Here is a 26,027-nt window from a genome sequence, read left to right as displayed (position 1 = left end):
TCTGTGTTGTTGAGGCAGGCAGTTTGTCCTTATATGAGAAGACATGCATATATCCAGAATGTGCCAGTTCAAGATATATTCAGAGTGATTGAAATCATTTCTCTGCCTCTGAACATCTCTCCCTTCTGGTCCTGTACAGCATCTATCACTTGTGCCCTCCACTCAGGTGGCCACTCCCTCCTGCTTGCTCCTACCTACACCTTTCTTTCCTCTTTCCCCCATCAGCAGTTTGTCAGATTTTATCTGAAAATTCAGAAAGCAGCATGCACTGATATCTGCCGTAATCTGTCCTTTTATCATCTTAGCTTAATGTTGCATAGCAATTTGTATTTTTAAAAATGTTGTTTTAGGAAGCTTCTAAATTCTGCCTGTGTCAACTCTGTTCTCCTATCCTGCCATTAACACTGAAAGTTTCTTAAATCAGTCACTCTTTGTCACTGTCCCTCTGTCTGTCTCTGTGTCCCCCACTACACCCCTACCTCCAGCCTCCACCTTCCCAGCATCGCTTGTGGTCCACACTGAGTACAAGATGCTCTGGAGTTTCATGCAGTTGGACCTTTTATTATGTCAGTTTTTCCTCTGCCCATATATCCCACCCTTTACCATGGCTTGATGATGTCATCATGGAATCTCTTTGTCAACTGTCTTCCCTGGGAACATCAACACTGCTTCTAATGGCAGGGGAGCAGAAGCCTGCTGAGAAGCTCTGTAGTCTTTGAGGGGCCTCAGTTCCACAGCAAAAGGAAGAATCCATTTCCATTACTGAGAGAAAAAGAAATTTTTCTCACAATTGTGTTTTCTTTCTGCTAAGATCCTCTTAAAAAGACTTGAGTTTTTCTCAGAGTTTTTTACTTTGAAAAAAAATAAAATACAAGATATCCTCCTTTCCCAGCTATTTTCTAAGAAAGTCCCTAATTTCTTGATTAAAAACCCAATTCCCTTCTTTTCCTAACACAATCGATGTTATTCTTTTACAATAAAGAATTAAAACTCATAAGACACTAGAAAGGAACATGGAAGTTGCTGTGGAAAACCTCTGAAACCTGGTGGCTGTGCTCATCCTGCCAGCATACTTTGGATGTCTCCATTACTTAACAATGTCTTAATTGTAAGATTGGTGTGTCTGAGTTGTACCATGTCATGTTTTATAATCTTAGTTTTTTTTCTGAGTTCGACAGCAAACTATGAACAACAATGATCACACTTTAAAACAATCTTTGTTCTGTTTAACCTGATGAATGAGAAATACATTTTTAAAAGAAGTGAAATACAGTACCAAGTGTTTAGCCTGATGGATTGTGATCCTATTTTACATTTAATGAAAAAAGAATTGAATTGCATTTTGGGTATAATTAAGTATACTTGGGTGCTGCTCTTTTCTTTCTACATATCTAAGCACTATTGTTTTTTAAGGCTGTTATTGGTAAGTAATGAACCAGTTATAAAATTCATTTTGTGTTTCTTGCGATACACGGTGATTTATTTTTGTATTTTGGTATGTGAAGCAGCCAATAGACGATAAATTTGAAATACTTTCATGAAGGTTAAACGTTGTTTAGTATCTTTTGAGAAAAATCATGAAAACTTTTTATAGGTAGAGATTTTCACTTTCCATCAAAAGTTTTTTTTCCTCATTGTTGAGATTTAAATGTGACATGCCCCGCACTGGTTCATGTCCTTGTAGTAGTGTTGTTTGGAAAGATTGTAGAACCTCTAAGGGATCATGGTTTCCTAGACACAGTTGGTCACTGGGTTGCATTTACACTTTTCTGACTGGGTCCCAATTCTTGCCCCAACTCTGCTTCCTGACTGTTGATTCGGTATTAGCAGCTGAGGCTCCCACTCCGCAGTCATGACATTCCTGCCACAATGCAATGTATGGCCTTAAACTGGAAGCCAGAACAAACCCTTCTTCTTAAATTACTTCTTGTCGGGTATGTTGTCATGGCCACAAGAAAACTCACCAATTAAGTCATTCTCCTTGTCTTTCTGTTGGCCTCTACCCCCAAATTATGCTTGTAGGGTATTATAGGTTCAAACAGTCCAAAGTGTTGTGTCAAATATTATGAACTGGAACCAGTACTTGACAAGATAGAAGTCACGACTCTTTCGGTATCTTAATTAGAATACTTATCATAGAGAGGAGAGGCAGTTAGATACTTTGGAAGAGCTGAGCACTGAACTTGGCTTTCTTCTCATTAGTTAATCTTGGACAGTTTACTTAATCTCTCTCAGGGTCTGTATCTCTCTGGGTCAGTCACAAGACTCAGCCATTAAAGCATATATAATTTGAGAATATAAAAGTAACAAACAAATATAAGACAGTTATTGTTTAATTGGTAGAAGGTAACTTTGGGGGCCTTTGAAAAAGGAAAAGATCTAAGAACTTTCAATAAATACTTGCCTGAGAAGTAAAATGATTTGCCATGCCTAAGGCTAAAGTCCTCCTAATGATGCTCTCATTAGATAAATTACATGCAGAAAGAATGTAACGAATTAATACTGTAAAGATGTTCCAAGAATGTTATAAATGACAGATATGTGTATACGTGAGTTGCTTTCATGTTGGCCATAGCTCTGTGCTCTTGGGTAAAGGTTTGCAGTTTCAGACCCTTGTGGAAGAGATAACTGCGACATAAGAGGAACCCTTTTCTTTTGGCTAAATAACAAGGAATGTTATCACACGAGTCCCTTATCCTTCCTGTAATCATCAATATTGGCTTCTGGGAAGGTAGGCTATTTTCACTCTTCGCATGAGTAAAATAAGACACAAATACATCTAGTCTGTTAAATATAAGGGTTTAGGCTCAGTTGGACTTGGTCTATAATTTTGTTGCTAAATGATAAAGGGGGAAGCTAGATGAAGAAAGGCAAATCCCTTCTCATTTTGTGAGGATGGAATTAGACTTTGTCTTGGCAAGAAGTGGACTAGCTCTGCAAAAATTATAGCGTCGAGTTGAAATTGCCCTGTATTATCACAAAGCGGTTTTGCAAAATGCTACACAGTCATGCATAGGATAAGCTTTCTCTCTTGGGAGAAAAATAACTTGCCCTTGATACTTCTGATCAGTGAGCTGCAGGTTTATGATGTCTCTCAGTTGTAATCTAAACAAAAGAGCATCCTTCCGAAAGTGGACTTCATTCCAGGAGGATGTCAAAGCGTGTTATTAGCTGTCTGCGTGTTTTCATTAGCATTGCTTATCTGTATTTGCTACCCCAAGTCTTCCTATGAGTTAGAAAATGTTTTAAGACAAATTCCTTTTGAATCTCATCTTTGTTTAGACACAACTTCTCCATTGTTGTTGACTAATTCTTCCCTATTATGCCAACCACCCTAAGGTTCGCCTGGAGCCAACTCTTTTTACTTGTCAAAACATTATGACCTTTTCAATTACTCTAGTCAGGGGAGCACAGATTCTCTCTAAGTCCTGAGTTGATGCTAGAATATTATTCTCCTCTGGAAATCTCTTCTACTTTAAAAATGGATATGATCAATGGTCTCTCAAGAGTCAGTAGAATCAAAATATTCACATTCCTTAGGACTACAGAAATTAGAAACATACAGCTGTGTGTGACTATGTTGAAAATATGGATTGTGAAAGGTACGTGACAGCTTTGAAGGGAAAGATATCCTGGCAGTTTGGGAGCCAAGGAATACCACAAAGTCACACTTCACAACAAACCTTACACAAGAGATTTATTGAGAAAGATGTACGAGGGTGGGCACCTCTGCTCGGGAGAGAAGTGAACTGAGCAGAGGCTTATATAGGGTTTGTTGGAGGCAGAGCTTTCCAGGGTGATTAGGCTTGGTGGGATTCTGTGCCTGGATCTTGTTTGGGTTTTTTTTTGTTTTGTTTTTAGTTTTTTTGGGGGCGAGGTGTGTTTTTTGTTTTGGGGGGGGTGATTTTTTTGAGTTTTTTTTTGTTTGTTTGGGGGGTTTTGTTTGTTTGTTTATTGCTGTTGTTGTTTTGATGTTGTTTTTTCCATAGTGTAGCCACCTGTGTCTTGAGGGACTGGAAATTTAAAAAAAAAAAAATAGTCTTGGGGCAGGCCCTGAAAAACCATGATACCAAAGCCTAGTGGTTAGACAGGAGTCAGACACTCCTGTGAGCACCAGCAAATTTAAGATACATGTGAGGAAATTATCCAGTTTTCTACACAAGAAAGGGAAATCAGCATATGAAGAGAAGGTAAGAACTTTGAGGGGAAAGAACTTGGAAACATACAGTGACACAGCACTTGCCTGCGTAAGGTTCTGGGGTTGATTCTGATCCTCAGCACTGAAAATATAAAGAGAAAGCTAAACCAACACAGCATTGTCTGAATAACATCTATTCAGAGACCTAAAGTATATAATTGGGTAGTAAAATGTTTAGAACCATAAAATATACAGAATAATATCCAGAGTGAAAGATAGAAATCTACCTTCACCTACCACTGTTAATTTTGTAGACTTCCAAACACAGAATTAGGAATCTAAAAGTAGTCAGAAGGAATGGACTGTATATGTAAAGCATGCTAATTTAACCAAACTCGATAATCAATAGAAACTCATCATACTGTGGAATGGGTACTGTAACTTTCAGTAATACTCTTGGCAGTTAGAGTTATCTTTCAAAATGATAGTGAAATAAAGGCTTTGAGAGTCAAACACTGAAAAGGCTTGCTACTAGTAGACCTTCAGTGAAGAGATGTTTAAAAGCACACACCTTAAGCAGAATAGAAATCATTCTAGAAGGATAATCAAAGACGGTGAGTGAACCAAACAGTAAGATGATGCAAGCACAGATGAACATCGTGGCATACATTGACCAGGGAGGTGTGTTTACATTATCAAGCAAAAGGCCTAGGAATATTACCAGAAATGCAGTCTTCAGCGTTCTTCACAACTCCCACCACTTTGAATTCCATCAACAGTACACTAGGAAACATTTTCTGTTAGCATAGACGGCTGCCTTTGGGGTTCTTGTTGACAAGGAAGCCCCGTGGAAGTGTAATCCTAAAGGATAATTATAAAATCAAATATTTATGTTATAAAATGTAATAGGTGACTCACAAAACATATTAATATGTACATGAAAATACAATTAATAAAAAGAACATTATGCTGAATATATCCTCGAGCCCTTAAAGTAACCCTTTCCAAATGCTTTCTCTTTATGTCTTAGTTAGTTTCCTCTTATATCGTCCTTTCCTGTAGTTAGTGACTACTGTCTGAATCATTGCAGTAAATATTGTAGCATATTCTTTACTGAAGGCAGTATCACTGGTTCCCAATTTAAATATACATTGTTTTATTTGATTTATAAATTTATTTTTTTATTTATTACATGCTATTGAATGGACACAAAGTAAAAATGTAATCCATGTTGTTTTAAGCCAGCTGTTGTATTGCAAAGAAAATTAACAGCATAAAACAGGGACCATAAGGCTGTTAGAGCTATCCAGAAATAACACTGGGAAGTGCATTTATCTGCTGTCCTAATCCACTCCACTTGCAGCAGCTGTAGTTGCCTGCATGGATCAGCCAACATCCTGACATGGGAAGGGAAGGAGTCCATCACCTTCCACCCCTATCTGAGGTGCAATGGACAGTTAATGGATCTGGGGAAGGGAAGAGTCAGTTTTCTTTAAAGGTATGACTTCTGGTAGTTTGACCATGCTCCACTGGATGTCCTCACACTTCAGAGTATATGGAAGAGATAAATTGGAGTCGAGTTGTTCTTTTTTTAAAAGGCCAACCAAAAAAAAAAAAAAAAAAAAAAGGAGAGAGAGAGAGAGAGAGAGAGAGAGAGAGAGAGAACATGAAGTTGAGAGAGAAGGACATAGGGATATATCTGAGAGGACTTAGGGGAAGAGATGAGTCCAAATATTTTAAATAAAACATATATACCTAAAAATAAATAAATGCATTCATCAGTATTTAGAAGCATCTTAGAACATACTTTGGATATCACAGTATCCTTCTAGGTGAAGATTCCCAAGGCATAAGTATCAGCTTTAGTGCTTAAAGTTAGGTATCAACAAGTGGCCATTCCTCTTAAGAAACTAACTTTATCAAAATGAACAAAGCCCATTTGTTAACAAAATTGATGTTTATTTTCTTCCTTCCTACTACCAGGACTTGCCTTCCTCATGCTCTTTATCTTTCTTACAGACATCACCCCAAATGTCCCAGTGTTCTCAGATCACCCCTCATTCTGTATTGCCTGTGTGACTGTATCCCTTTTTTGCCTGTATCTTTCAGCCCTTCTCAATGCTGGAATATTTTCCAAACTTTGTTCTTCCCAGTGGTCCATCTTTCCTGGATACTATTCCCATTCTTACCTATCATCTTCACTGTGGGTACCACCTAACCCAATACAGACACCTGCAACCAACAGCACAAGGAAACTGCAAGTATTCAGTATGCTTCATCACAACATTCCTTCCATGTCTTCGTGCTTACATAATGTTCCACACTCATTCATTTATAATGAAACATCACTTGTTCCCTTTCCTCTGCTGCCTCTCACATAGTCATACATGCTGTTAAGACATTACCATCTCTGCGTGGACCATGCCTGCACCTTAAAGCTAAATATAAGCAAATAAAAATATGTGTCTTTAAAATCGGTATCAGTAACATCACGTGTCTCCTATTCTAGGGAAATCATTCTAGAACAGTGGTTCTCAACCTGTGATTTTGGACCCCTTAGAGGTGGTTTTAAACAACCCTATCAGAGCAGTCACCTAGGACCATTGGAAACACAGATATCTGCATTATTTGTAGAAGTAACAAAGCTAAGGTGATGAAGCATCAGCAAATAATTTTACGCTTAGGGGTCACCACAACACGAGGAACCGAATTAAAGGTTTGCAGCATTAGGAAGGTTGAGCTAGCGTTTGCTAGTGTTTTCTCATAGTTTCTCAGATAACTATTTACACCTTATTCTTATGACTAAAATTCCCAGAGTCTCTCCTGATTCCTGGTCATACTAGAGACTATTACTATATTTTCTCTATTACTGTGAATTTAGAAGTCATCAGAGTTTTCCCAGACTTCTGTTACCACATCTGACATTCATTGTCATCTGTACCCTTAAGGTTATTTTTCCCCTTCTATTTCAGAGAAAGTGTTCATGCTCTTATTTCAAATGAAACTCTTCACTAATAGGTACCTCTGCTCTGGATGGTAATGGACAATGCCCTGCAGAACTATTGCTTTTGCTCCTCTCTTATTCACTCTGTCTCTCCTACTATAACAATTTCCCCATTACCATTAATTCTTCCTACAAATTTGTAAAAACAGTAAGCAAAGCTGTTAACCCCATTTCTTTAACTGACCACCACACACCATTCCTCACCTCCACGCTAAAACAAAACATTATGTTGTCATTTGAACCTACTCCATCACATGTTTACCCCAGTCAACCATGCGTTTGTTCTTGGTTCTGAATTCTTTGTTGTCCCGTGGAAAAACCATTTGACAGATGGTAGCTCTTTCCTCCTAGAAACCCATTCTTCCTATTTTTCCAGTGGATTCCAGCTCAGGCCCTTCTTGCCTTTGGCCCATTTGTGGTTCTTTCCCATGTATGGATGTGCTGTTCATGTGTCCTTATGGACTCTTCTTGTGAGTCTTTGGGAAGGGACAGGGGGTTAAAAGTAAATCAGACAAGATTTACAGAGTAATTTATGGCATTCCCTCTAATTCTTTTCTTAAACACATATCTTTTTCATGTTAGTATGTATTACAGTATCAGTGGAGCTCACACATATTATGTGTGTATTCATTTGAATATAGACTCTATCAGACTTGGACTGTTATCTGTATTGTATGGACTTCGTCATGTAAAAACTGCTCAGTAATTAGGTAGGCTGCATTGACCTGGAACTCACAGAGACCCATTTACTTTTCTGCCTCTTCCAGGTTAAAAGCATGGGGTACCACGCCCAACAAGAAACTCTTAATTTTAAAACTCATAATCAGAGAGCTGCAGGACACAGTTGATTTTAACTGTGTTTAGACTTAAATTTTTTTCAGTACCTTTTTTTCTTAAATTTTTTATCAGTACAAAATTTCTTTTTTTTTTCTTTCTAGTTCTTATATATGCAGCAAGAGATGCCAGAGTGCTCTGTTTCTCTCTTTCTTAAGATGTGCGTGGTACCTGTCGCCCTGTGAACAAATTTTGGTGCTGAGCTGACCTGCCCCCACCCACACACTGATTCTCTGCTGAGAGTCACTTATGTAATAGATCAGGCACACAGCATTAATTTTCTAAGGATATTTCTTTTATAATTATCATTTAATTCTTCTCCTGGGTGAACTAAGAAGTTAGCAAAGTTTTCAAACTTATATTTTTGACTAAATTAAAGTATCAAATTACAGGCATTAGAGCATAGCTTAATTTCCATGAGTCATTTCAAGACACTGAAATTGGATTTAAGTATTATGTAGAATGGACATTAACCATTTATGACATATACGGCTTACAATTTAATTAGATAGTTAGTGGCGTATTCATAAAGTACTCGTTTCAAGAGCAACTAATACATAGTAGGAAGAAAGGGATCATGTCTCTTGATTTTTATATAAAAACTGGAAAGATATTCCTGTTTATAATTCTAGAGAAGTACGTTTTGTCTTGGTTGTTCAGGCGTGAATCACAGGTAGCAATGAGAAGTAGCCTAGTCAAATATTAAATCTCAGGTTGTTATACTGTGCATACAAAATTACTTTCAGAAGGGTGGCGACGTATTGCATGCAATGTACTCGACGCACACTTTTATAACCCTTATGGCTTCCTAACGGTATAGAATCTGAAGGAAGTCAGAGTTACCATAGAAAAATTACTAATTGAGTCCAAATTGATTTACTTGTCTCAGCCTTTCTTTCCAACTTTCATTTTGGTTGTAATTTGAGAGTCTGCTGAGAAAATATCCAGACGATGTGTTTGATTCTAGCAGTGCTAGAACTTTGAGATTTGTGTGTTTATTCCTTGCTCGCTTCTTTCCTTCCTTGTATTTGCATTCTGTACCAAGGAAGGGAAGGCCAAAGGAAAGAGTCGTGGGTTTTTAAAAATAAGGAAGCAATGAGACATTGATAGATTGACTATGCAGAAGCATTACAAGATCCGTATTATATAAGAACATAAAAGAAGAATATGTCATCAGGTCAGTTATTATGATCTTATAGATGTAGAAGCAATGCTGGTTGGACATGCCTTATTTAGGAGATGATTGATCCTGCCTGGTTAGAGCTATTCCACATACTAACTTTGCGGAATATGCACAGGCTCGAGAGCTCCTTAGGCAGACCTGAGTCTGTCCCGTGTGTGGGAGAAATTCTGCCACTCAGCACCCCTGGCTTTGCCATGAGTGTAGACTCACAGGCTACAATTATTTATTTTACGTCTGCAGCAGCTGTGATACTTTGGCAAGTGTAATGGCTCAGAGTGTAGCATGGCGTCACCTCGGTTGGTGTATCCTGGTGGAATAGTTTCTGAAATGATGTGTAAAAACCTTGCGTCGGCATTTTTTCCAGAAGATATTAACAAAGACCCCCTCCCTATAAAAGTGCAAATAGAATAGCCTGCATCAGGCAGTGGCCCCATTTTACATTTAACCCCTGGGGAATGTACAGTTTTTGAAGGAATTGCTTTACTCCTGTTGGTCCATGTTTGGTCTGGTCATGCTTGCTTAGAGCATGAGAAATACTTTCCACTTGCTGTGTGCACAAAGGCTGTGGTTGGCTTGCTCAGGAAAGTGTGGGGTGTGTGTGTGTGTGTGTATGTGTGTGTGTGATGTATGTGTCTATGTTTATGTGTGTGTGTTTGTGTGTCTAAGTATGTGTTTATATTTCTTCCCTGAGTAGACACTTGCTGCCTTCCCATGTCATGTTGAAATGTGATTGTTCTGACTGAACTTCATCCCTAATTAATCCTATGTGTTCACATCCTGTCTGCTCTGTAACAGAGATCAAAAGTGATGTGGCCTGCCGGTTATGAATTGAATATCTGATTATCTCCAGGATGCATGGGCTTAAACCTTTCTTCTAAAGTGATTGGAGATGGAACCTCTCAGAGAATCAGTAGGGCTTGATTGATTAGGCCTTGAGAGTAGAATCCTGAAGATGGGACTGAAGCCTTTTTAAAACAATGAAACCATGAGGAATGTCCCCATGTCTGCTCTGCGTGTACACACCGAGGAAGGCCAGAGGAGTGCACATTCAGGAATGAGACCCTCACTGATTATCTGTTGTTACACTTCTAGAGTCTGATTACTAACTGGGCCAGTGCACTAAAGGGGACTCCATTACAGTTTAGTAACAGTTCAGAATGTATTAGGCTAATGATTTTAATCCATTGCTTTGAAATCACTGACATGCTCATTTCCATACTTATAAGCAGCGAATATTTACAGTAAGTCTTATTAGGGAACAAATCTGTCTTTTCTGTATTACATAAACCACCATTGCTCAGCTAACTCCCATAGTATCAGTAGATTAAAAGCATAAAAGTGAGCTTAGTTGAAATCATTTCTCATATTTGATTGTTTGGCATCGTTTGATTATTGCTCCTGCTTAACTTTACTTATATCAGTATGATGTATCTGAACCATAGGATAAATATATACTCCCTGATTTCTTTTCTTTTTTCTTTTCTTTTCTTTTTTTGGGTTGTTTGTTTTTTGTTTGTTTGTTTGTTTGTTTGTTTTAAGACAGGGTTTCTCTGTGTAGTCCTGGCTGTCCTGGACTCACTCTGTAGACCAGGCTGGCCTCGAACTCAGAAATCCACCTGCCTTTGCCTCCCAAGTGCTGGGATTAAAGGCGTGCTCCACCACTGCCTGGCCTGATTTCTTATATATGTAAAGATTATCCATTTTCAGAGAAAATGGACAAGAAAGTGAGATTCTACTCCTGCAATTCATAATAATTGAGTTCCTAAATATTTTAGGTACAAATATTAATTTCCAGTATATTTCTGATATATGATTTAATGACATGGTAGAGACTTGTTCCAACTTCTCATAATAAATAGCTCTTTATCACCTATATTTGAATTCATGCTTGAACAATCTGGACAGCTGGAATCTATTCTCAGAAATGTGACTATGATTGGGACTGTCTGCACATGCTCCTTGTTCATCTCCATGCTAAAGCTATTAACTACAGTGCAGAGTCTATTATAGTGCTTGAATTAATAGGCAAGGCGATTGTTTCAAAGATATCATGGAATCTTGTGGCAACTATCTAAGTAAATGGGGACAGACGGAGCGTGGTTTTCTGTTTGTGTTTGACACTCAGTGCTTCTCTGCCCTGACTATTTTCAGTGGTGGAGAGCAAAAGCGTGATAGTTTTGCCTCATAGGATGAACATTGTTTTAACTGTAAATCAAAATGAACGGTGTGCTGGTTATATTTTACAAATGCCGCTTGGGTAGCCTAGGACCCAGGCTTTGCATTTGTGAGCTTGGAAAGATATCCCTACAAAACGGAGAGCATTAGGAAATGCAACTTTGAAGTAGCATCTTTTTCTGTGAAAAGTAACTTCTGAGTTCAGGTTCTTAATTTAAGGGATGCACATTAAAGTCTGTTAGAGGCAGCCATCACCTTGGAGATGGTCCCATTACAATGACTGTTTGCTTACCCGCCACGCCACAGCTGCTGACATTCTGACTGCCATGAAAATGAATAGCGCTCAACATTGTGGCAGTCACTCTGGTCATAAAAGTTAAATGAACATTCCTGGTATGCCCCGTGGGGCCTGGCAGATGTAGGAAGCAAGGATTTGAGTACACAGGATAAAATGTGTCACTGACAGCCTGAAACTACCACCTTAATACAATATTGTGTCTTCCTTGTTACCTGTCTGTGTTTTGTTTTATTCCAAAGCTATTTCCACAAATCCAAACACTACATTGACAACTGAGAACCATTTATATCATCTGTTAGGATCTGCCCTACCATTGCTGAATTTCACTGCTGTTTCGTTGTTGTTGTTGTTGTTGTTCCATCTATGATTTCATAAATCTTTTTTTTTTTTTGTACTGATGCTTTAGTCAAAATTTGACTTCAGAGAGCTGTTCTCTTTGCATGGAGAGCACTGTGTTGCTCATGAATTTTCACTTCACCATGCCCTTCTGTACATTGCATTAATAGTATATTGTTAAGTATGGATTTCCCCCTGAAGTTGGTTGGGTCACATAAGGGTTAACATGGCTGTCACTATTATCAACTTAATCTTCGATGTAATTGAAATTCAGACCCATATATATTAGGATTACTGTCCATTACCTTCAGCTCTGTTCTCAACCATCTGCCAAAAAGGCTTTTAAAATTTTTTTTTTTACAAAAAAAAAAAAAAAAAGGATTTTGATGCCACCTATTAATTACAAAAATTTATGTACACTCTCATTTTGGATATATAAAGTCATGCCGCAGCCGGTTGGTGTATCTTGTCTCAAAGCCTTCTACCTGTATATAAAAGGCTTTGGCCCCACTTCTGCCACATCTCTCTGTTCCACTTAGACACGTCTTTCTTTACCTTCCAAGGGATGCATTTGTCATCATGAGCAGGTCTAAAAACTGAAGACAGTGAGTTTTTCCCTTGTGGTCCCTGTTAGCACTTACTTTAATGCATAGATGGCAGTTTTATCTACCTCCTAAGTTTGAGGGATAGCATTGAGTGTATATATATATATATATATATATATATATATATATATTCCTACATGCTTGAGGTAAATAGCAGGGTACGCTAAAAAAATGAACTAATTCCACATCTATTTTAAAATCAAAGCTTTTTATCCATTATTTATCTCATGTGTAACCGAGTGCTTGACCTATAGGTACACAATAAATGCATTTCAAATTAAACTGACACTGGTTTAGAACTGACCTTCACTTGGCCAGTTTCTTCCGCTGGACCATACAGAATCTCAGCAAGCCTCCATTCAGTGTTTCATTCTTATGCCAGTGTCTACCTCGAGCTGTATAAAGACAATTGAAGTAAACTCAATGAGTTTTTCACCCTTCAGTGAAGAAGACAGACGTGTATAACAAGCAGCTATGATTCATTGTGGTAAATGTTGCAGTTAATGTATGCAGGCAGTGCCATGGGAATAGAGATGGCTCTCCACTTTGGCTTCGTATTGTTTGCTTTAATGAACAGTTTGTCTGAGAGAAAGGAAGAAGGCCATTGTTAAAAAGAGTCCTCTATGGGGGGAATAGATGCTTTAAAGGAGGACATGGCAGAAACAGATGTCTAGGAAACCCAGACAGAATCAGGAATATTCATTTTGAATGCCAGAATTTAAAAGACTGCTTAGAACCGAGGCCGAAGGTTCTGGATACTTTTCTTATAGTCATAGCTTGAAATCTCTGAGACACCATTCCCTACCCCTTTTATTAAAAGTATGAATATTTAAGTGGGAGACATGCAGAAGTCGAGAAGAAGCTGAATGAGAGAATCATAGGAAGCTGTGGTTTAGAAATTGCACAGGATGCCCGTAGAAATATAAGCACTTCAGAGGGGGAAAGAGCAAGATTGTTTATCATCCTATACCTCAGTTATTTTTTCTTGTTATTTTTTTTTTAATGGATCTGAAAGGGAAGTCGTCAAGCAAGGCATCTGGACAAAGGCTTTAAGCAAAGTTTATTCTGTGTGCTGGCTGACTAGTAATTCTGCTACAGTGACCTTGGATTTTACATGATTACATGATCATATGGCTCTTCTCACTCAAACATCCCCACACACGAAAGGTGAACCTGTTTCAAGGCGTCTCCATTTTGTTTATGACAGATACTTTAACTATTATTTAATATTTTAACTTTAAAAAAAATATATATATATGTTTATATATATATATATATATATATATATATATATATATATAGAGAGAGAGAGAGAGAGAGAGAGAGAGAGAGAGAGAGTTTGGTTTCTGAGACAGAAACTCATTTTGTAGCTCAGGCTGACTTCAAACATATTTACCTCAGTCTACCAAATGCTGGGTATATAGACTTCAGCCAATCACTCCTAGACACATGTTTCTTTTGAGAAAAGAACGGTGGACAGTTGTAATCTCAGCATTTAGAGGGCAAAAGCAAGAGAAATGTAGTTTCAGCACCAGCCATGGCTACATAAGGAGTTCTAGGATAGCCTGGAGCCTGAACAACACTGACTCAAAAATCCTAGAAGATCAAAAATTAGAGTATTTTGCTTCCTATGTAACTTTTTGCAAAGGTGTATAGTGTTATTCACCCCTCCCTGTATCCTCTCCTCTACTTTGTTCTCCCGGAAGACCCAGTTTAACCCTTCCTAGTCTATTATTTCCATTTAACCCTTTAAGTGTATGCATTCTCTCTCCCTTCCACTCCACTCCATGGCTCCTTACTAATTTCTTAATCTCCCTGTCTATTAAAAAAAAAAAAAAAACATAAATATCTGAAGATTCAAAGCTAACATCCTCAGATGAGAGAAAGCGTGCCGTTTTTGTTAAACTGGGTCTAGGTTACCCTACCCAGCATGATACTTTCCAGCTTCATCCATTCACCTGTGAATTTTTATAATTTCCTTTAAGAGCTGGATAATAAAACTCCGTTGTGGGAAGCATACCACATTTTCACTGTCTGTTGTTTGATGGAGAACTGGGCCGTTTTCATTTCACAGCTTATTGTGAATAAAGCAGCAATGAACATAGATAACAAAATGTCTTTGACATAGAGTTCTTCGGGTATATTACTAAGGATGATAGATTGCCTTTGTTATTGATTACCTTTCAAAATGTATCAGAAGACCCTACTGCTGAATATAATACATATTTCCGTCATAAAACATGGTGAGACCAAGCTGGTATTCACTTGAAAACTTCATTCATACTAGCTAGCATTCATGGATCTCAAATTCACTTGCATGCTATCAATATTATCCAGCCAATAGCTCTGACAACTATAATAATTGTTTCTCAGACATATTAGTTGTTATTGTAGTCACCTGAAAAGATACGCCTACTCATGCAATAGTGGCATGAACAACATGAGAATAATCAACCACTTTCTGACTGAATCTTGAGCTCACGCCACAAGATGAAATATACACCTGGCATCATTGTTGAGACATGAATCATATCTAGACCAGGTCACAGGCCCTACAGTAGAATAGGCTACTATTTTGCTAATTGTATATATTATTAAATCAACTCCTAATGACTTATTGTATCTACAAAGTAGCACATAAATCACTCCTTCATCCAAAAACAAAAACAAGCAACAAAACCAAAAACTGCTATTTGGCATATCATAGTGATTACTACAGATTGCTACAATGAATCAAGATGTAGAGAATAAGGGACTGTGAAATTCTCAGTCTTAATGAACCATCTATGTTACACCTCCTCATTCCAAGGCTCAAAAGTCATTACAGAGTATGTGATAAAAAGATGATAAAATCCAGAAGTAGGTGACTACAGTGAATTATTGGTTTTCAGACACATTACTGCAGTTTCACATGTGAGCTCACACTCACAGCAGTTGTGATAACATGTATAATAAGACCTGTGCAAGTTTGAACCAGACAAGAATCCCAGCAGAGATAATGGCAGTCAGCACAAAGTTTGTCCTCTAACTGAGAAAGTATTGATAATTGATAGCTACTGGGAAAGGACTAGCCAGATTGTGTTGTTGTTTTGTTTTGTTTTTTATAACTGTAGTTCTTAAGAGGTAGATCACACTTCCAATGGCCACACATTCAAGATTATATGGGCAGCACAAATTGGAGTCAATGGACTAAAACAAAGAAAGAACGAAAAGTTGTGTGGGTATGAAAAAACAGAAGGGGCTGGGACAAATTAAGAAGGTTCCATTGGTTAGGTGTGGGTTCATGGTATTTGTTATGGCCTTTTAAAATTTTGTATAATACGTACACACACACACACACACACACACACAAAAGGCATAGAACTTGATTCATCTTTATTTGACTTTACCACTCATTATCTGATGAGTTAGCTATTTTTTCTGTCAGAATAATAGTATAATATAGAAGGTTTTTTTTTTTAAGGGACTGAGGATTAAATCCAAGAAAGGGAAAAATGTAGGTGGAAGGGTCTTCCTTGTTTTTCTGGCTGGCATTTTTTTTTGTTTGTTTGTTTTGGTTTGGTTTTTTTGTTTTTGTTTTGTGGTTGTTGGCATCAAATTCAAGACCTCACATAGGCAAGGCAAACACACTACTGTTGACCTACACCACCCATGGAAAGGATTTAAGAGAGATTTTTAATGTCCAGTTACACAAATTTAACAATTGATTATGATGTGTTTGAATATATAGGAGGCAGGGATCAAGGCTGCTTTATCTAGGACTATGGTTTGGGGTTAGACCTTTAACCACAGAAAGCAACCAACCCCTTTGGTTGGGCAAAACAGGAATAATAATAACTCCTAGACTGAAGAATATACTGTAGCTGGTATTATTTCAGTTCACATTATGCTTTTCTGTAAGACCTGTATTAAAATCATTAGTAATTATATACTAAATATTTGCTAGTTTTAATATACATTATATATGCAAAAATGTTCCTTCCATTATTGTTTCTTAAATTGTTTATGTCACTAATTTTTGACCATAATGACACAGTCATTTTTCTTGTTAACTTTGTTAAGTAAGCAATTTCAGCCCAATACATTTGAATGGTACCCTGTGGCCCTCATTCAGTTATTTGGTAACTATTTTTAAAAGGAGTGAGTATCCATTAACAATTTTCAACTATGTAAATTTATTGATTTGAAAATTATATTCAGAAGGAAAGTTGAAGGTACCTTGGAAACATTCCTCCGATGCACAGTATATAAGTTAGGAGGAGACCATTCCTGTGGCAGGCTTTCTCTTTCATATGGTATCTGGTTCCCCACAATAGTAAATATACCACTCTATAAATAGTTTCAGCAACATGAGCAGATTCTTTGGAAAGGGATCAATAAAACAGATTGGAAATAAAGGCATTTAATAGGTAGAAATATTGGTTACTCTATTCTATCTTCACCTTCCTGTAGTTGCTTCTATGAGAGAGGAATACCCACAGGGTCTAAGGGAATAAATATATACAACCTAGTGTTTTTCTGGAACTTCCAAGGACTCTCAAAGCTTTGATATTTTAGCCCTGTTCCCTAGCGAATCCAGAATTCCCAAGTCTGTATCCATTCACAGCACCACTAGTTTTTCTTTAGAAGTTTCTTTCCAAAGTTACGAGATATGACAGAAAAAAGCCAACTCCTGCTCCCAAATAACTGTAAGTGTTTGAGGGTGTCAAGGCACTTGGGCTGTAATCAGACCTCCACAGTCTTGCTGTCATTGCTCCATCCTACCCAAGTAGATGTCCATCATTTTAATTTCCTCCTCCAACATTAGAGAATGAAGCCAAAGACCACAGTAAAATAACAAGGCACGACTCTCTAGAGACTTGAGAACGACGTCATATGCCTGCCTCCACATGGCTGCCAGTCATCCCAAGTGATGTAACACATCTGTCGTCTTCAAGGAAACAATCAATGTCTGGTTCTCTGTTCTGCAAAGAAGGAGGTGGCCTCATTTTGTTGTATTAAACCAGGAGCCCTGTGTTACAGGGCTGTAAGCTGCTGCCTGCCATGGTTAACAGGCTGAAAATTTCATCGGCTGTCTTCAATAAAGACCATGTGTGTGTGAGGGAAGACATTGGCACTTGTGTTTCTGTGTCTCATCCCAACCCATGGGTTGCAGCTGGCAGAGAGCAAAGCCACCAGTATGTAACAGGATGAACTTCCACTCTAAATTCTTGCATTCACTTCCATAGCTAAAGAGGCTTGCTGTCTGTTTAGACACCCTTTGCACGCTGTCTCCACAGCCTTTCTTTCTGTCCCCTAGCATTTAATCGTTTACAGCTCTGTTAATCAAATTTCATTTGGACATTTACTGTCTTAAGTAATTATATGATGAAAAGAAGAATTCTACTTTACAAGGGGATAGATAACATGATCTGACACACCTATTCTAAGCAATTTCTTTGTGAAAAGTTGTAAGATGATAACATCTTTGATCTAGAAGCGACCTTGACAACAACACTTCTAGCATTTTAATGGGCAGATGAACGGGACAGGCTTGGGAAAATAAACCATGTCTGTTAATGTATTTTTTTTTTTTTTTAGCAAAGACTTAAATTTATTTATGTCCAAATCACTGTTGACACTTTCAAAGCAGTTACTTAAGGTGCCAATATCCATTACTTCAGTCATGTTTTAGCAGAACTCTTTGTACATTTCATTGTTTACCATTATCTCAGAGGAGCTATAGGGTGTTGTAAGCTATATATTGTACTGGTTTTTAAATTTCTAAAGTAACTTCCCTAATAAAAGTGGTATTTACATTCACTACAAAATGTTAGAATGATGAATAAATATGTAACCACTTAAAATATGGATGTTCTTAAATATGCATATACCTAGTTTACACATATTTTAATTCATTATGGAAAGCAATTATTAACAAATAGGAATGAATTTCCTTGAGGTCTACCATCCCACACTAATTTCATAATATCGAATTGTGGTTATTTTTATTTAAAGAGTAACATGCTCCAGTGTCACAAAATTAAATTCGTGGCAAAAGCACCATCATCACTAGCATCTAGAAATCATCTCCCAAACAGATATAGCTTCCTTATTGTATTTTCTTACATTAATGCTAAATACTAATACTTTATTCAGCAGATGGTGGTAAGAAGGTAATTCCTAAGGACAGAAGAACTTTGGGCTCTAGTTTAGGCAAATGATAATACAGTAATGTATGTAACTTGGTTGGTGTATTTCCCTACCCAGTATTTATTTCTGTCTCTTAGAGGAACAGCCTGGAAAAAAAAAAAAAAAAAAAAAAAAAAAAAAAACCTAGGAAATTGGTACAGGTTCAGGCAGTCCAGAAGGCCTGGTGCATTTTCTTCAGCACACTCGGAAGGAGATTTTGGTTCGAAACTTTGAAGTGATAAGGCAAAGTAGGGAAAGGAAAAGAGAAGGCAATATGCTTTCATTTTCATATAATCTTTTTAGTAACTAGATGAAACAAATACTTCCATCATCATACTTGGACAAGAATTGAGATCCCGAGACCACACCCAACTTGCCCAGATATACATTTCTCTGTGGTAGAGCTGACATTTATGAACCTAGGCCATTTGAATGCATAATCCCTGAGTGTATAGGTAAGCAATTTGATGCATACACACTCTAGGAAGAGACATATTGGTAACACAGTAATTGAGGAAACAGACTGCCCCTCAGAGCTATCTGGTTTCTCTCAGCCCAGTTCCAGGGCTTTTACTTCTGGTTAAAAAGGAATGGCCGGCAACAGTGAGCCTCTTTCCCACTTTTAACATCTCTAGTAGTTGAGACTATGAATACATGCATACCAAAGTTTAGTGGCTGTATTCATGATGGGCATGCTAAGCACTGTGAGGAGACATAATTCTGAAATATGTTCAGGCATCAGAGGAGCTCAGTGTAATAATATTGGTGTGATAGCAGGATTCCTTTAGATGATGATGTAGGTGGTGTTAATTTGGTTTCTAGTGTAGGGCCTCATGCTGCCATGAAATCTAGAGCTGGTTGTATTTGAGTTGGTGTTTAAAGTTAGAAACTAACCATCTGTATTTTTTTCTTCATAAGTATTATGTCATTCTAGCCAAAAGATTGGTGAAAGTCAGGCAAAGCTTATATTTATGATATTATTTTGGGGGTTGGGGGAAGAATGTAGAAAAGTTTGAAAATAACAGCTAGCAGTTTAGAATCTAGGAGAATTTTGATGTGTATACAGAGACATTCTCTAGCCACTGTGCTCCAATTACGAAAATTACCATGACACATTTAATAGGCTAGAAAAAAAAATGACCATGACGTTTGCAGAGTGTCTACTTTGTGACAGTATTCTGTCTGCCACATGCTTTTCTAGAAACATTCAGAAACATTGTGGTTCAGGGGTCTTAGGCCCAGTCACCAAGGTCAGGATGGTTAAAGTCAGAGCTCAAACCCAGATCTCTTAAGATTGAAATCTGATCATGTGTTTTCCCTTTGTTTGTTCTGGGCGGATCTACTCTTTTCAGCATTGATTTGGCTCAGAAACAATTGTTTTTTCAGTAAACAGTAGGGTCAGTTGGATTCAGTTAAAAAAAAATGCACACAATGTAAAAATACTAAATCATAGAATGATTGGACATTATCTTCAGCTTCTGCACAGAGTGAAGGATAATTAATAGTGGACACTAGCTGCAAAACTGGAAGCACAATCATGGTATATAAACAATGTTTATTTGATAAATGAACTATGCATTTATGTAGTTGCGAAAAGGTTTGCTTCCTATTAGCAAGAGCCTCCTAAGGACAGGAAACAAACAGGGCAGCAGCGCCTTTATTTGTAGATAGCAAGCAAACTATTTTTCCCACCACAATATACTTTCATGAACACATATCTGAGAATTTGAAGACAAAAATCCTCAAAGTAAAATATGGTTACCATAATCATTTTTTTAAAAATTCCTTTCAATTTTTTACATGATTATTTTATATCTTACTTGCCACATTGACTGAAATGATGTAAGCATTATTTAAGGTTTCTTTTTTTTTTCACTCTTCCTTAAGTATTTTTCAACAAGTAAAATATAAAATGGATTTATTTAAGTTACATTTTCCTATACCATGTATTTAATCTGTCTTGGTATTGTTTATCTTGATATATTTATATAAACATTCAGCATGAGAAAAACCTAACTATTTTAAAATTTTAATTGTAAGGGTCTTGTCTTGGGAAGTATTTTAGTTGAGGCTTCAGAAAGATGTTAAATTTAAATTTAATTTTTTTTCAGGGCTTCCATTCTGAAAATATCAGTAAATCTCATAGCCTAATATTTATATACAGATAGCCTAGAGTAGAGCTAAGAAGACAAGGCTGAGATATTTTCACTTTGCACTCATTTCTCAAGCTTTTTAGGTATGTTTTTTAGTGGGTTTGCTTTACTCAGATAAACAAGGTTTCCGTGCTATGACTGTGCTCTGTTTTCTTGGTTCGGACATGAACCCAGAGTTTCAAGGATGCCTGGTAAGCACTCTGTCACTAAGCTATATTTGAGGATTTTTTTTTTTTATTTAAAGATCAGTTCTATCTGAAATAATATTTATTTAAATTTGTTTGTTTTGTTTGTTTTTAAACATGCTGCCTGCCCTATAATTCTCATACTATATCCGAGGATGTCCTTCAACTCCAGATAGGGTTATAAGGATATATCACCATGACCTAATAGAAAAGTCTTTTTTTTTTCTTCCAAAAAACAGGCAGTCTAAGATATCCAGTCTTTTTTATGGTATCTATGCTTTTCAATTAAAGAAATAAAAAGACATATTTCCTAACTGTCTTTCCTAAATCCTATTTAAAGTACATAGCTACTGTCTGAAGATAATGCATACTTCCTGTCTCTACATATATAAATTGGTACATTACTTTTGTCAGATGCCTCTAAACAAGGGAAGCATGCATGAGAGGTTGAGGACTTTTGTCCTCCATGAAGGAGCTCTTGAAATGGCTTTATCACTCACTTTTTTTTTCTTTATCATTCACTTCTGCTCTCTTCTTACAGTACCCTGCTGCTCTCATGAACCTAGGGGCCATTCTACATCTCAATGGGCGGCTCCAGAAGGCTGAGGCCAACTACCTGAGGGCTCTACAACTCAAGCCAGATGATGTCATCACTCAGTCTAATCTACGCAAGCTGTGGAACATCATGGAAAAGCAAGGCTTGAAGACCTCCAAGACCTGACACATGAGAAATAACCTCCTTCTCCTACGCTTCTCAAAGCAGGCTTCATTAACAGACAGAACGTCCCAGCAGTGCTGTGATAAAAGCTCACTGGTGACTTCAAGCCCAGGACAGAGGTCATCATGGTTACTGCCACTGCTGGGAGAATCTACTTTGCTACGGGCACAGTCCTTAACACCAAAAAACGGGAACATTGAGAACCTCTGGGAGGGTGTAATTGTTACCCGTAGACTGTAAACCAGAGCACTTAACAGGATTTCGGAGTGTTCTTAGAAAGTAGAGAGATCTCAGTTGTAGACGTTCACTTTTGAGGGAGAATTTGAAATTATATTGTTCCTTAAACACTGTGAGAGGAAGTCAGAGAGCCCATCCAGCCACAGTGAACTCTTAAGGGTGTGATTAACACATAGTGTGAATCCCAGTGAGCCACCGGTTGTCCTTATGCTGCTGTCTTTCCTCTTTGGGACAGCCTGCTTATTGATTGCTGAAGGTGATCAAACTTCGGTTTTAACAGTGTGTCGGGATCTGTCCGAATCGAATCTCCAGTTGTTTCTTGACTCGTGCACATAAACATTTTATGGTTTGAATGTCCAAGGCATCCTACTGTTGAACATCATTTGTTTGTCATGTCTCAAAATGAACGTGTGGAGAAGAGCGAACCGTGCATACAGGTGGTATGAGAGGACCTAGGGTGGCCTTGGGTGTGTGTCACAAAGGTATTTTCATTTTGATATTGTCAGTATTTCCTCCAATGCTGTTTGGTAGATCTCATTGCATTCATCCTTTTGAAATTATCATTTATGAGAGATGTCTATTCCTGATCAGTATACATGTTGTTCACTAAGGCTGAAAAAATGTGGATGTTGTATGTTATGAGCGTTCCAGTTCTAGTGACTAATCATGACTATATAAGGCAAAGTCCGCAGTGCTTCTTATCCAATGACTGTTATAACAAGTCAACGCAGCATGGGTGCATAAGGATTGTTGTCAATGACTTTGTGTTTTGGAAAGAGCTGGTATGAAATACCCATCGATTCCTAACACAACTAAACAGCAATGCAGATAAACCCTGGAGGATTGTCTTACTTTGCTCTCCCTGAAAGATGTCAAAAATAAATTATTTTAAGATGCCATAGAGTAGGGATCAGCCGGCATATATCATCATCTTCTGCCAAATGCTTTCCTCAGTTGAAAAATATTTTCCAATAGAAAGCTGAGTGTTTTATTTCCTTACCTGATATTAGGTATTTCAGCGATTATTTTATAAGTTAAAATCTATAAATGAAACAAAGGAAAAACATTTCTTTAACATTTTTGCCTTGTACTCAAAACTTTACTATTAAAATTTTAATTCCCAGAATACCAGTCCATTAGCAACCTCTTTATAGAAAAATTAACTATTCTGTACCCAACATATTTATTTATTTATTATCCAACCATAGCAAAATAACAAAACAAAACAAAAAAGATTTCTTAAAACAGTTATTAGCTTCCTCTCCTTCCCTTCTATACTCCATATATATATATATATATATATATATATATGATCAGTGATTCCATGAGAGGGAAGGTAGACATGAAAATAATACTATGTTTTCTCCCTATATTATATACCATTTCATGTATCAAATACAGTGGATAAAGAATTTGAGGTAGTGTTCCAATGACATTAGTTTCTGTAAGAGAACAGATGTAGTGAGAGTTTTGATGGTGTTTATGAGAAAGCCCTCTTTAAAGCGTATAGTACTCTGTAAACATTTCACTCAAGGGCCAGAAGTTAAAGTATAACTAAATCACTGTGTTGTCGGAATAATATTTAACATTAACAAAAACAAAACCCATGGTCAAACCAAAAATAGTGGGTTGAAGTAAACATTTCATTTTCTATTGCATTGGCAATTTGGATGACAAAGAAATTTAATATAAGGCTGTAAAGATAAATTCAGTATCTAACCTTTTTTTATTTATTTAAATAGTTGTTGTGGCATTCTAGTCTTTACATTTTATGTCTGTCTTGTTCCTTCTTTCCAACACTTGCTTCCTGTAGGTTCACTGAATGCACAATAGCCACATTTCACATGACTCAACTCCCAAGTGGTGTTAATCATTGGGCCTGTGTCATAAAATGCATGGATCTTTAATATCCACATGTCCCTGACACTTTTCACTACAGGGCTGGACTTAGTAACTGACCAACTCGGGGGGTGGGCTTGGGTATTAGAACATGATCAAAATGTCTCTGCTCAGGGATTTATGGTGGATCATTGCAGACAGTGCTAAAAATGTAGAGCACAAGACAAGTTTACTAAATTAAAATTTTATTTTTTGAAAAACTGTTATTTGTATAAATTATCAAGATTTGTAGGCTTTCCTTTTTGTAGAAATAATTGTTTTATGTGCCAGAGAATTTCAATTTTGTTTTGAACAATAAAGCATTGATAACAAATGTGTGGTGTGGGCCTTCTTTAGAACTTTCTAGAGCAACAGCACTTAAACAAGGGTAACATTTTGTTTGGTGTTGTGTGAGAGAAAGTCTCATGAAGTACACCAGGTTGATCTGAAACTTGCAGTCCTTCTTTCCCATCAACCTCTGTCTCAGGATTTTATTGTTGTGAAGAGACACCATGACTATGGCAACTCTTAGAAAGGAAAATATTTAATTGAGTCTGGAATACAGTTTCAGAGGTTTATTCATTATCATATTGTCTGAGATCATGGCAGTTTCCAGGTAGACATGGTGCTGGAGAAGGAGCTAAGAGTTCTACAACTTAATCCACAGGCAGCAGGAGACTGTGCATCACACTGGGTGTAGCTTGAGCATAGGAGACCTTTAAGCCTGCTTGTACAATGATACAAGTTCTGCAATAAGACCACACCTACTCCAACAAGGCTGTACCTCCTAATAGTGCCACTTTCAATCAGCCAAGCATTCAAAGACATGAGTATCTCAAGGCCACACCTATTCAAACAACTACAGCGTCAAAAGTGGCTTGCACCACCATGCTTGGTTTTTAAAGGTTTTTTTTTGTGTGTGTGTGTTATATTTTAATTGTATATATATGAAAAGGACAATATGTACATGAGTGCATACCCCCCAGAGTCTACCAGTATTAGATTGCCTGGAACTGTATTTGAAGTCATTAGCCACCTCACACTACTGTTGAGACCCAAACTCAGGTCCTTTGAAAGAGTAGTGTTACTACTTTTCTGTTGCTTTGATAAAACATTCTGACCAATGCAACTTAAGGAAGAGAGTGTTTATTTTGACTTCTGGTTCCATGGGGATAAAAGTCACTGTGGTAAAGTGAATGGCAACAGGCAGGAGGTATAATGGCAAGAAGAGGAAGCTCGAGAGTTCACCTCTTAAACCACAAGCATGACACAGGGAGAGGGAGAACACTAGAAATGGCAAAAGGCTTTGAAACTCCAAAGCCTTTCCCCAAGTGATGTCCTTCTTCATCAAGACTGCATCTCCTCCTAGACGATCTCAGACAGGACCATCATCCGGGAACGCAGTGTTCAAATACGTAAGACAATGGGGACATTCTCATTTAAACTATCAAAGGTCAGATGCAGTCTTAATCGCTGAGCAATCTCTCAAGCCCCTATCATATTTATCATAAACTTTGGGATTATAACATGATAAGAGAAAGGTTGAAAAGAATGGAATTTAAGCATCAAAGATATATAATCAATAATTTCTAGCAGTGATAATAGTAATAACAATAGTAACAAAAATAAACAAAATAAAGATTACCTGTATTACCTAACTTTCTATGTTCAAAAAGGATGTCATTTTGATACTTTCATTATTGAGGTATGAAGAGAAAAATTAAAATCTAAGAACCATTTAAAATACCATGCAATCACCAGCTCACTGTCTCAGTTGATCATTGGGTAAAAATGGCCCCATGTAAAAGACTGGTTCTCCAATTGTTGTCTTTTACAAAAGCACAACCCTATTCTCCTAAGAAATATAGGTGTAACACACACAGATAACAGTGATGATGGTCTCTAAGGTCCTAGACCAAGTGTCAACATACAGAGAATTCTTGTCTTGTTGAATTTGTTATTCTATCTACAGGAGAGTTGTTATATATTACCTATTTCTGCAACACAGGGAAAAAAAATGGTTGTGAAGACTTTATTGTCTGCTAAGAATTCAACAGATATACGAACCATTGTAATTTTACATACCAGGAAACTGAAAGGAAGGTGTCAACC

The 26,027-nt window shown here is 37.3% G+C and overlaps 1 protein-coding gene across 3 annotated transcripts in view; it reads left to right on the top strand.

Moving 5' to 3' along the window:
* Tmtc2 (transmembrane O-mannosyltransferase targeting cadherins 2) overlaps nt 1–24,249 on the top strand; it is a 381,379-nt gene extending 357,130 nt beyond the window's left edge. For all 3 annotated transcript variants that reach the window (XM_076920115.1, XM_076920113.1, XM_076920114.1), the window contains one exon: nt 21,624–24,249. In XM_076920115.1, the coding sequence (XP_076776230.1) occupies nt 21,624–21,803 (180 nt within the window). In that variant the 3' untranslated portion in view covers nt 21,804–24,249. The remainder of the gene's footprint in view (nt 1–21,623) is intronic.
* Nucleotides 24,250–26,027: the final 1,778 nt, after the last annotated feature.

Source organism: Arvicanthis niloticus, chromosome 22, assembly GCF_011762505.2.
Source record: "Arvicanthis niloticus isolate mArvNil1 chromosome 22, mArvNil1.pat.X, whole genome shotgun sequence".
NCBI lineage: Eukaryota > Metazoa > Chordata > Mammalia > Rodentia > Muridae > Arvicanthis > Arvicanthis niloticus.
This window is presented reverse-complemented; position numbering and strand designations above follow the sequence as displayed.